Genomic DNA, 13,806 nt, shown 5'->3' on the forward strand with positions numbered 1-13,806 from the left:
AATGATAAACTATGAAAAATCAAGAGAGAACATTTTCTCGCCAAAATTTCAATAAAACATCTCCAAAACAAGCACACTGACCTTTACATTTTTTGGCTCTTTTTGGTTCCTTTATTTGTCCCTTATCAATATATACTAGTGTTATAAAAAGCTTGTTATTTTGAGTAGCAAACTTCATTAACTAACGAAATAAAACAAACGCGTAACGAATGGCTAACGAACTGATAAAGGTTATGCAACGTACGAGAAACGAAAACGTAGCGAACAGAATGGATGTCGAACGGACATCAAACGGACAAGTACCGCATATAAAGGGCACCTAAAGGAAGTGTATCGGATAAAACGGATGACCTGGAATAAAATACATGCAAATAACTGTTATAACCCGAATTTTAAACATGTTGTGCGTACTGTTGTCTCTAGCTATGACGGGGGGGGGGGGCGTGTCAGATGGACATACTAGTTTGCGACATCCATTTACTAGTATTACAATGTTTGCCTTTGCAAAAGTAAGGTCATTTAAACAAAGTGCAAGATCACATGTACCAAACAAATAGAACAATTAATCCGATTTTTTTTTTTTGTTAAAAGACATTGACTGTCAAACCTAAGTGCACTTGTTTTGTTGATTTTATTTTCGTTTTGTTTTCATAATATGTGTGCAAATTTAGCGCTACTCTGATTCGGAAAATTTTGTAGCAGTGTGTTAATTCATTCTTTTAAAGTTGAAGTAGATATTTTAAATCAGTTAATATTATGTACCTCTGGTTATAAGGATATGGTGTTATGCAGAACTCTGAGACATCCGTACTGCATGCGACGATATTTTACTCCAATAGCAAGGTGTCTATGTGTAATTCCTAACTTGAGTCCTGGTTTTAGCGGATTTCTGTACGATGTGTTCTGCTTTGCTATGCGAGGACCGGACCGCTGCAATATCTCGAACATCTATGGGGGAATTCGAAGAAAGTGTCATAGTTCCGTCATGGTTTGGTCAGAAAGAACAAAACTGCGTCGTCTTTAAGGATAAAGTCAAAATCTTGTCCATCATTTACTTTGTGTTCTCCTTCTTCTCATGTCGACAGCTAATAAGCTATGTTTGCATTTTTTAAGTTTAGTCTGGCCTGAATTAAAGCTGTTTGATAGTAAAGACGAGCTCTTACTCCAAGAAGCATCATGGATAACAAACATTAATGACACTCAAAAAATCTGACATACTAATAATTTTCATTTCTGATGCCAAATTTTCCAATTGGCATTTACCCGTTTAATATTCGGTACATATCCGTTTTATCCGTTATTCTTCCGTTCATGTCCGTTTCGCATCTGTTCATCATCCTTTATATGTCCGGTAGATGTCCGTTGGTGAATACCTCCCACGGATCTACAACGGACAAATAACGGATACAAAACGATAACGGAACGTACGAGTACCGTAAAAACGGACGCCTATCGGACATTCAACGGACACTTTATCCGTTTGACGTCCGTTCAAAGTTTTGAACATGCGAATGGACTTAAATGGATAAAACGGACGCTGAACGGATATAAAACGGATATGGACGGACCTCTAACGAATACGAACGGCCGTCAAACGGACATGAACGGATTGAGATAAAAAGTTATTCGTTCGTCGTCCGTTCGGTAAGTTGTGACCGGTGCTTCAGTCATGATCTATTTAGCAACTCCGTTATTTATGTCAGTAGTTTTTATTCTATTGCCTTACCATACCTCGCCTACTCTCAGCTTGCATCGCCTTTCTAGCTGTAAAATGTACAGTATTATTTTTTCTACATTTTGCTTTAATGTTATTATTTTGCAAAGACAATATGCACAAATTGAGATAATGATGATTTGGAAATTACTTTCGATAGGTCAGCCACAAGAAACAAGGACTCGAAAACAATGACGAAACAGGAAAAACATGAATTTGCATATATGCTGCTGATCATTGTTTGATGATTGAAGTTAATAAGCTTTATTATGTTCTCTTCAAAAGAAAATGAATAAAATAACAAAAACCTGAAGATACTTTAAGTGCAAACATCATGTATATGTAAAATTAACATTAATACCCGTTTTACAGATGATAAAATATATGTTCTAGTTGTCGTAACTAAAATCCCATACCATTTTCCCGAATGTGACCTACCGACTTATTACCGGGGTTATAATAACATAATCAACACAACGGATGCCCCATGTGGAGCAGGATCTTCTTAACCTTTTGAAGCACCTGATGTCACCCATGTTTTTTGGTGGATTTTGTTTTGTTCAGTCTTTAGTTTTCCATGTTTTGTGTTTTAAACTGTTGTTTGTGAATTGGTCTTTTTCTATTTCATCCGTAGCGTTGTCTGTTTATTTTTGACATATGAGTTTGAATATCCCTCTAATATATATCGCATATTCAGACACAAATTAAACGATTAATACATTAGAATGCAAACTAATTTATTACTTTGAATATGTACACCTGAAATATATGCATACGTAATGTAAAAACCAACAACTTTTTATACGTTTGAAATCATCAATTTATTGAACATACTAAGCAAGAACAATTATAAAACATTCTTCATTTTAAAGGTATAATAAAACAATTAATCTCATTTGTACAGTTAGGTTATATAATTCACTGTAAATGCGCTGTTTCTGTAATCAAGGATATTTATAATATGTAACTCCAATGAAACTGATTCTGATGAAAATTAAATACAAAATTTGTTTTAATTTGAACTATTTTATTCATAAAGTATTGAATTCATGATGTAGCATGCTTTTACCTAATCTTCTAAGATCTATTGAATATTTTTTTATGCAACATTAATATCCGCCGAGGTTAAAGTAAATCATACAATTTTAAAACAATTAATCAATGTTTTGAAGATAATTCCTTTATCAAACATTGTTTTCATATAGTAAAATTTCTGAAACCTACAGAAAAAGTTCCAAACATTCGAAAGTAGGTCGGATGTAAGTGGAAATGAACGAACTATGCGGCGAATATAGGTAACTCACTATGTATGCTCTATTTTTTATGTTCCAATATTGATTGATAATACATTAGTAAAAACTAAAATCAACATAATGTTTTAGATGTGAGTAATTTCGAAGAACATTTATTTGACAGGAAACTGTCATATTTTTTCTTTGTTCTTCTTCTTATTTTTTTTTTTTTTTCTTATTTTTATAACCTTCAAATTTATTTCATTTTTCGTTCATGTCAGATCAAAATAAAGTGAAACATTTATCGCAAAAAATTGCCAGTAGATCTTGACTTTTTATCAGAAAGTAAGCTTTCGACTAATTAACGATTTAAAAATTGTCATAAAATTCGTTGGCTCAAAACAACCATAATTGAAAAATTCAAATTTGTGTATGACATGTACACAGTATACGTTACACAGAAAAAAAATAATGGTGGATAACACATTGTTATATAAATATTTTAACCTCACACTTTCCTCACAGTAGCATAGATTTCCATTATATTGGCAACAATGTGTGAGCATAACAAAAAGTAAAATCACAAAAAAACTGAACTTAGAGGAAAATCAATTCGGAAAGTCCATAATCACATGGCAAAATCAAATAACAAAACGCATAAAAAACGAATGGACAAGAACTGTCATATTCCTGACTTGGTACAGGCATTTTCAAATGTAGAGAATGGTGGATTAAACCTGGTTTTATAGCGCTTACCCTCTCACTTTGATGACAGTCTCATCAAATTCCGTTATATTAACATGGATGAGTTAACTAAACAGACACAATAAATCAAATAGTCAAAATATGGGTACATCAGTCATCATCGTATAACAATTTTAAAAGGAACAATTTAACAGAACACAAAAACATCTATCAACAAACACATTCATTGATCTGTGTGTCTGAAATGACATAATACATTAAAATGACAAAAATCAAGGTATTACAGTCAACATTGTGTTATATTCTTAATCCCTTTAAAAACAAACAAAATGACATTGACATATAGACATTCTTAAGACAAATAACACATGCAACAAAAATGAAAGACAAGAATACAAAACAAATATCATACCAAAATGACACAATATATCGATGTATATATACCGAGCAACGTCACAAAGTTGTTACGAAAAAGAGACAAAACAGTAAAATATCAAAACAAAACAAAACAACATGTTATTAAGTTATTAAGATGACAACAAACGTAAGTACCTATATTCTATACTTCATGTGGAATTTGTGAAGTTGAAACAAAAATCTAATCAATAAATTCTGGGTATCTTCCGGAAATCATTTTTAGAAATAGGACGAGACGAAACAATTTGTTTATTAATTTCAAAATTTACAATGCAAGGGAGTGTTGTGAACTAAACATCAGCTTAACTTAAGAGTTCTTATCAAAAAGTAAAATCACAAAAATACTTAATTCCGAGGAAAGTTCAAAACGGAAAGTCCCAAATCAACTCACGAAGTCGGTTATATATTTGTGGCTAAAGCTTTACTTTACTTAGATTCAAAGAATTTATAAAGTTATGGAAACTAGTATCAAATGACCTAAAAATATCTTGGATTTTACTGAAAAGTTAATATTTAACTTAATTATTAATAATTAAAGTATAACCGTTTATTGTTTTACTGTAAATAAACTCATCACAGCTACCAGGAATGGAATTTTGTATTTGCACCATACGCGCGTTTCGTCTACAAAAGACTCATCAGTGACGCTCGAATAGAAAAATGTTAAAAATCCAAAAAGATTGTTGCGATATAAGTATAAAATATAATGACTTGTCTTTAATTGCTGATTCTGTATTTCCGCCTTTAATAAACTGTTAATGGTTTCCACTCCAAAATCCTATCGAATAAACAAAACGTGTTTGTCTTTGTCTACGTACAAAGATGACTGCGTTTCATTCAAACATTCTCCTTTCAGTGTGCAAACGTTTGTATTATTGTCATACTCTGCAGCGGAACAGGCGGTCTCTGTGGTGCATGTACTTGTACACTGAATGTTACTATGAGCTACAGATGTACCTATAACAGGACCGACATATCCATACCCGCTCTTTCTACATACATGGTTAATAATAGTACTTCCCAAATCTTAAATTGAATGAAATACTTCGTGTTAAACTATTGACGAAGAAATATATCATAAGTATCTAGCAGTCAAAAAAACATTCGAAAAATAAGGAATCTGCATGGGTTATCCATATTTCCTGATGAATATTTAAATTTGTGTTGTTTCTTATGTGTCGGCTTTAATGAGGTATTAAGAGAATTGTTGAATTCCATTTAGAGTGTCTAATAAAATGTTTAAGTATTCGAAACTTATTTGTAGGTCTTCTTCGATCGGCAGTAAAACGTTTGCCGACAATGGGCGTTTATTTGACTGTTTGTGATGTATACATCAACAGTCACGTCGGGTCTGAATCCGACGTTTGATCCAATACCTAGTGTAGAGAGAGTGCACCCATTGCTGCATATGAAACCCCTTGCAACAACTCGTTTGTTGTATACTATTAAGAGTTTAAATGTATATTCTTTTCCGATATGCCACACTTTTCCGGTGGCTTTCACAAATCATTCTGGTTTAAGACCTCCTAATACAAGAACTTACCAATTTACGAAAAGCAATCATACATATGAATTAATGCAATGTTTTTAGAGAGCTCTAGTGGTCAACACTATTTTGTCTATATTTGTTACAATATTAGCATATGATAATTAGGGAGTGATTTTTTCTAATTCTCGTTAAGATCTAGATGAAACGTTGACCAATTTATGAAATCAAATTGATTGACATTACTAACTGAACAAAATTGAGATTAAGCTATAAGAATATGTGTTTTCTTTTTATAATAGAATGAGGGTAGATAGATTAGGGATATCGAAATGTTAACGTCGAGAACAAACTGACAATGCCACGGCATAACACAAAATCGACGAAGAAACAAAGAAAATATAAAAAGCAAATGACTGATCTACACTTACCCCATTAAAATTGGATGTAAAGCTTATTTGCCCCAAAGGGTAGCAGATCCTGCTATATATAGTACAACTGTCGTAATGTTTCAACCCTGTTATATTTGTACCTGTCCAAAGCTAGACTAAACAGTCCATGCTTTGTTCTTTCGAGGTTTTTTTGTGTGCGAATATCATTTTGAGATTTCGGTTGTTGCTAATTGATATGTTGAAACGACCATCACATACCAACGAATACAAATTTGACTACCCATGTGTGTCTCGATCTCACTATGTAGATTAATTGTTATATCAATTTATAAATTTCGTGTGTCTGAATAGCTTTTCTATATTAAACTCCATCATACCAACAGCCTTTGATCAATTGATTTATAAATAATACATTAAAACCCGTGTCATTTTACTCTATTATCTTTAATACCTGTCATTGGACGTACGAGTTACAGGTGCATGCTTAAAATAGATTACATTCTTCCACCTACTTACCAAAATAAGAAAAAAGTAAAATCACAATAAAACTAAACTGAGAGGAAGAAGTCAAAAACGAAAATCCCAAATCAAATGGCAAAATCAAAAGCTCAAACACATCAAACGAATGGATAACAACTGTCATATTCCTGACTTGGAACAGGATTTTTCCTTTGTAGAAAATTTTGGATTAATTAGTTATCAAAGGTACCAGGATTATAATTTAGTACGACAGACGCTCGTTTGGTCTACATAAGATTCATCAGTGACGCTCATATCAAAATATTTATAAAGCCAAACAATTTCAAAGTAGAAGAGCATTGAGGGTCCAACATTTCCAAAAAGTATTAAAGTATTAATTATGAATTAAGTCAATTATTATACCTGATTTGTGGAAGTTGTTTATTGGATTTCCATAGACTTCTACTTCACAAATGACTAAGTATGACGTATCACGACGTCTAATCCTGATATACCTTCCCTTGGTATTAGAAGGGCAGGAAACAGTGGTTCTCTGACTTTCTGTTGACTGGTAGTGACAATTAATTTTACATCCATCCTCTAAATAGTTCCAATTATTGTCTATACATGTCGGCATAAAAACTTCAACATCAAAGTTTGCGAGTTGGTGAGCTAATAATGAAATAAATATCAAAATGAGTATTACTTAAATTGAAATGCTACGTTTTGATTGCCTCAACATTAGTTATATATAAAAAAAAAAAAAAAAAAAAAAAAAAAACCTCGAAATATTTTTTTGGGGTTGTGTGATTTAATTTGGATAGTTTTTTAGTCATATAGGTCTTCCGAGTTCAGAAGTCAGAACTTTGGTTCTAGCATGTCAAAACGGATTGTGTTTCATTAGATGTATCATTTTCGTGCAGTATCTGATTCCTTATATGTTTACTCTTGGATCTTAATGCTTTTAAGAACCCGGAACACGGAAAGTTGTTGGAGGCGTTCATTCTTGGTTTTCTTTTTCGTCGGATGGGAAAACAATATCGACTGTAACTTTAATGAAGTGTGTTTTCTTTTTTTTTTGTATTTCCTAAACCCTCTGTATAATTGTTTCTATTAACGATAAGTACAGATGTTCTTTAAGTTTCTATTAAGTTTTGGGCCTCGGTGGTTGAGTGGTCTAAGTAGTTATTACTGTAATTACTAGCCAGCAACACTGAGATTGTGAGTTCGAACCTCGCTCGTGCGATCGCACTCGACTCCAATCTTAATTGACTAGGATTGTCAGATTTCTTATCGATCTTCGGTGGTTTTCTCTGGGCAATCCGGCTTCCTCCGCCAATAAGCCGACACGAAATAGCCTAAACACAGTGCTTAAATGTGGCGTTTAAACACTAAAACTCAAATCAAATCAAATCTATGAAGTTTGTATAAACTGTTATTTATATTTCTGTATTTTTTTGTCATTGTGTTGTCTTATTAAGACAAATTTGTTTTTTGACTTATGTGTTTGATTGTCGTTTTTGTATCTTTTGCATGTCTCCCTTTTGTTTTAATGTGTTCTTAATATATAAATAGTTATCGTCTTACATATGGTCCCTTTTTAAATTACCATACGATATACATTGTATATTGGGCATATCGTAATTTGAAATACTGGTATCAATTTTCTTTTAGTTATAATTATTTAAAAGGTGTATTTTTAGGCAGTCTATAATTCTAAATTATTCAAGCCATGAAAACAGCTTTTTATTTCCTACTTCGTGATGTACTACTTAAAAAGAATCGTTCTCAGATTTGCCTGACCTCCATGTTTTATAATTGGGCTGACAATGTAAGTTTTGTATAAATTCACGAATTATGAAATCCCTATTACGCGCAGTGAGCGATCGTTTTTTAGCAATTTTGAATACCACATAGTGAGCATACAATCGTAAGATTAAATCTGGTTTCAAAACTTTTCCTTTGGTTTTGAGTTGAACTTTAGTGTTTCTGTTGTTTCGTTATTTTCCTCTTTATTTGATGTGTTTCTCTCAGTTTTGGTTTGTAACACGGATTTTTACCCTCAATTGATTGCTGACTTTCGAACAGCGGTATACTACTGTTGCCTTTATTTCCTTATGCTTTTCGTGTATTTTTAACTTCAAGGAGATACAGACGTGAGTTTGTTTTATTAATATTACATTCCTCATTTGTATAATATAGTAAACATGGGAACAAAAAACACTTACTGCAACAATCTATACGTCCAAAAATATCTACATCATTAATAACGTACACTTCCTGAAGGTCTACTGCCCACCATGACTGCTGATCGGAAAGACTGTCTGAATGCGCGCAGAAAAAATCCCCACTAGGATAATCAGGAAATAAAAATATGTTGTCTCCATCAACGGCATATGAAGAGTTACAACATATGTAATCCCTCTGTTGACTTATTTTAGGATCAAATATTGAGGAGAGCTTTGTGGGTTTCTTTAAAGCAATATTTACATCCGCAAAAGCTTAAACAAACAAATGCACATAAATATTATTCGCATATGTTAGCGGCAATAAGTGAAATTAGGCGTTAAGCTAACTCGTAGGCAAAAAGCTAACGCCTAGGCATTAAAATATTGCCTGAAATTTTCAGCCATTAACCTTATTTCCTGAAATCTGATGATGAGTATTCAATATATTGCGGAACATAATTTTAGGCAATAAGTGAACTCCGGAATTTATGTATATTCGGTGATTTATTCTTGATATAAAGTAATTTCTTAATTATATGTCTAATATTAATATAGTACATTCATTTGACAGAGATTTAGTAACTTCATATTCAAAACATAATTTACTCTTTTCAGTATAACAAAACATTAAAAAGATTTTTTTTAAAGTTATTGTATGATATCCAATAAAAAAGAGAGCGAGATTTTTTATTATAATTATAATAATTCTTTGAAATGTTTTACACTTTCTACTATAATTTAAAAAGGTATAGCATATTACCATTTGAGGTTTTGAGAGGTTGATAGCTAATTTAAAAGTCAACGAGAATGTAGAGGGAAATTTTAAAATGTTTGTTTTCCTAGAGGAGTTTTATGGTCTCCCCATTATGCCACCTAGTTTTTATTATCGTAATATGTTATTAACAAATGTATTTGTATTTGAATGAATAAATGTCTTTTATTTCCTCACATTTATATTTTAGGCAGTTTAATGCCTGCACACATTTTTTTAAAGGATTTAAGCTAATGGCTAACATCCTTTAGACAACAGATTTACTGCCAAGACGTTAGCCTATTGCCTAACACTTAAGCTGAATGCCTAATTTCACTTATTGCTGCTAACATATACATATATACATGTATATATATTCAATTATTATCAAATAAATTAACTTAATTAAAACTCTTAAAGGTGTATGCTAATTGAATAATGATCAATAATACGTTGAACAGATTTTCTTAAATCTCAGAACAGGCAAAACTCAACATAAATATCAATTGTATAGTAAAGTCCGTAAGAATGGCGTTTCATCAGGGACAACCAAATCAAATTCAAAGTTTCAGTGCGATAAAATCCAACCTTGCAACAATATGTACAAAATACTGTACGTACGCCTGGATTGGAAAAACCGTGGTAAGATTTTCATTCTGTTATTGAGGTCATTAATTGGCTTTTAAAATGGGCATTACATTGTCATATCGAGGCTTTTTATAGCTGACTATGCGGTATGGACTTTGTTCATTGTTGAAGGCCGTACGGTGACCTATAGTTGTTAATGTCTGTATCATTTTTGTCTCTTGTGGACAGTTGTCTCATTGGCAATCATACCACATCTTCTTTTTTATATTAGTCTGCAGATTTCAATCCTGCAACAGATATTTTAATTTGAAATCTGAGATCTTGTTCCGTTGAAAATACATTTGCCTTTTTTGTATACAACTATTGGATTTAATTTAAAACTGCATTGAAATCCTTTCAAGTTCGAATTATGATTCTAATTCGGTTTTGTACAGATCGGCTGCGATAATCCTGGATATTGATAACCACAGATTTTTCCAACCCTTATCCACTACTTTCAATACTGAGGAAAAAGGGGTTGTTCTTTTGTAAAGAAGAATTCGCAAATAAAGGTTTATATGCTATCAATATTGGCAATATTTTTAGCCTGAAATCCATACCAAAACTATATCTGATTACTTAAAAAACAAATACAACTGTAAATTCATTTACTACACCTACCATATTGCCTCCACAATTTCAATCACAAAAGTGTTTTAAAGGCGTTTTACGTCAAAGAAATGACATACAAGCTTCCGGATTGTTCATGTGCAATGTAAAATTACAATAATAGTAAAACTGGTCATGTTATTACTGGCGACCTTGGCATCGTAACCAATAAACAAATAAGAGAGTTGTGAGCCAAGGGCCCAAAATGTAATTCCCAAGCCCATCAACTGGAGAAAAAAAACCTTCATGTTACTGATGGATGCTATTGAATAAAATTGGGAATGGAAATGGGGAATGTGTCAAAGAGACAACAACCCGACCATAGAAAAAACAACAGCAGAAGGTCACCAACAGGTCTTCAATGTAGCGAGAAATCCCGCACCCGGAGGCATTCTTCAGCTGGCCCCTAAACAAATATATACTAGTTCAGTGATAATGAACGCCATACTAATTTCCAAATTGTACACAAGAAACTAAAATTAAAATAATACAAGACTAACAAAGGCCAGAGGCTCCTGACTTGGGACAGGCGCAAAAATGCGGCGGGGTTAAACATGTTTGTGAGATCTCAACCTTCCCCCTATACCTCTAACCAATGTAGAAAAATAAACGCATAACAATACGCACATTAAAATTCAGTTCAAGAGAAGTCCGAGTCTGATGTCAGAAGATGTAACCAAAGAAAATAAACAAAATGAAGACTATTCCAGCAAATGACTAAAGCGCGAGCAAGATGAACTAGAACTGGACACTTTGTCTTAATAGATCACAGCTTTTCCATCATAAATTTTAGAAACACTTTCAGAAGCTACGATATACTATGAGTACAAGGGTTTCTAATTCAAGATTACGGAAGTTGTGGATGCCTTATCTTTTTTCATGACAAATATGTCGTTGTTTCAGCTGATAACGCCTCCAATAAAAAATGTCTCCATATGTGAAAACCATCACTTGGAATGTTTTACAAAAGTGCTTTGAATAAACCGAAAATCGGATATCCTACATATTCTCTAATATCATTTAAAAAAAATGTATTAATATAAAAAAAAAACACGAAGAAAATCTACCGTCATTATACTGGATCCCAAAACTTCCCAAAACTCCGCATAAAGAACCATACATATCTGGATTATCAAAATGTTCGACAAAACATCTTTCTAAAGTGTTGACTACTATTCTTTCTATAGTAAAGCCAAAGACGGCCTACAAAAATATTTTGATTAGACATATTCAACCAGTGGTGTCAATCAGATGTGGATTCTAAAATATTCTAAAGATCTTCTGCTAAATCTTAGATCAAATTCTCTGCAATCTTCCAGCAACACTAAAACATTTGATTTTTCTACGCAATACACATGTTAAACTACTATTCCATACCGTATTCTCAACTTCACCATCTCATTTAACAGGGCGTTTCTTTACAAATAGGAATCAAATTATTTTTTTTTTTGTTTTGTGGTATATAATTCTTACTTTATGAGGAACAACACTGATTCTTTTAGAAAATTCACCAAAAATGATACTATAAAAATGCTAGAATTTTTCATCGACATTATATTTGTTGAGCTTTTGGAGTATTGATACTTCAACAGAAAGTAGGTAACCCAAAGTGTAAAAATTTCTTAAACCTTCTGGCCGATTTGTTTTTGTACTCATATGAAGCAAAATTCATTCAGTACCTTCTAAAAGACAAAAAGAAAAAGCGAAATTTTCTAATATAACTTTCAGATATATTCATGATATGTCCTATCACAAATATTTTAGTCAGTATTTACTGCTCATATATCCCAATGAACTTGAAAGGATACTACTGGTACTAGAAGGATTGTGTCATATTTTGATTGTTTTCTCAATATTGATCCAGATGGACGACTTCACACTAAGATTATATATCTCAGTTGATTCGTCTTGCTCGTGCATTTTCACACTATACGGACTTCATACACAGGAGTGTGCCCCTAACGCAAAAACTGCTCCAACAGACTTGTGAGGAGGAAAGATTAAAATACTCCGTAAATTTTTGACACCATCCCGAATTGGTTGATCTATACGATTGTGTCTGTGTCTAAACTAACCAATGGCATTTTTACTATAGCTCCGATGAAAATTTAAAACGGAATGTCCCATATCAAATGGCAAAATCAAAAGCTCAAACACAAATCAATGAATAACAACTGCCATATTCCTGACTTGGTACATGTATGTTCTTGTGTAGAAAATGGTGAATTAAACTTGGTTTATGGGTAGCTTAACCTCTCATTTGTGTGATAATCATATAAAATTCCAATATATAGACAACGTTGTGCGAACAAAAAATTAAACATAATAGGTTAAAATGTCAAAATAGGGGTATAGCAGTCAATATTGTGTTTTATTGTGTTTTAACCTTAATAGATATATATGGAAAACAAAAATAATGTACCTAATACCATCTTTATATTATAAACCTGGTAAATTAAAATCTGTTATAACCTATCATAGATAAATTAATTTATTAGAAAGTATTTTTGTTGTGTTTCGAAGAATAGTGTATCACAATCAAATCTGGATTAGTGTGTTGCAGATATATTAAGGTACAAATGGATGATAAAACTAATATATAATAATAGACTACCAATACAAAATACAGCCATTCTATAAAAATATGTCTACGTTATTTAGATATTACATTACCCCACGTCATATACATATATAGATTTATCAATCCTAAAACATCTTTGTCTAACATGATCCCTTGATGTATCCACTGCATAGCTGATAAAGAATTTTAAGAGAATAAAATATGTTTGTGACTTGTTCTGCTGATTGACAAGTTTTTATGGACTTCCCATTTATGAATTTGTTTGGGAGTTGCAATTGGGTGTATATGCTTTATCTTTTGTTTCCATACAGTTTTGTAATATTGATTGGTTGTTAATGATGTAATTTATGACAGAAACTATTGCAAGCAGTATAGAAAAGTTTTAGGGGTTTCGAAAATGACTTTATGAATTCATATTGATTTTTCTTGAAAAAATATTTTTCAGAAGGAATTATTAAGTAGACTAACATTACGCGGACACGAACACTTTTTATGTACTAGTCACGACAATTTACAGCTCTATTAAACATAGTTGGAATTCTGATAGATGTCATTTGAAAAATGATTTCAAAACGATATTTGTTTATAAGAAAATTATATATGAA

The 13,806-nt window shown here is 32.2% G+C and overlaps 1 protein-coding gene across 1 annotated transcript; it reads right to left on the reverse strand.

Moving 5' to 3' along the window:
• Positions 1-2,510: 2,510 nt before the first annotated feature.
• On the reverse strand, positions 2,511-13,052 carry LOC139490118 (uncharacterized). The gene is made up of 4 exons (XM_071276968.1): positions 13,043-13,052; positions 8,634-8,906; positions 6,829-7,077; positions 2,511-5,094 (listed from the first exon to the last, which is right to left on the reverse strand). Exons 1-4 carry the CDS (start codon positions 13,050-13,052, stop codon positions 4,847-4,849), a joined length of 780 nt encoding a protein of 259 aa, XP_071133069.1. The 3' UTR covers positions 2,511-4,846.
• Positions 13,053-13,806: the final 754 nt, after the last annotated feature.

The sequence above is a fragment of the Mytilus edulis genome, chromosome 9, assembly GCF_963676685.1.
Source record: "Mytilus edulis chromosome 9, xbMytEdul2.2, whole genome shotgun sequence".
Taxonomy (NCBI): Eukaryota; Metazoa; Mollusca; class Bivalvia; order Mytilida; family Mytilidae; genus Mytilus; species Mytilus edulis.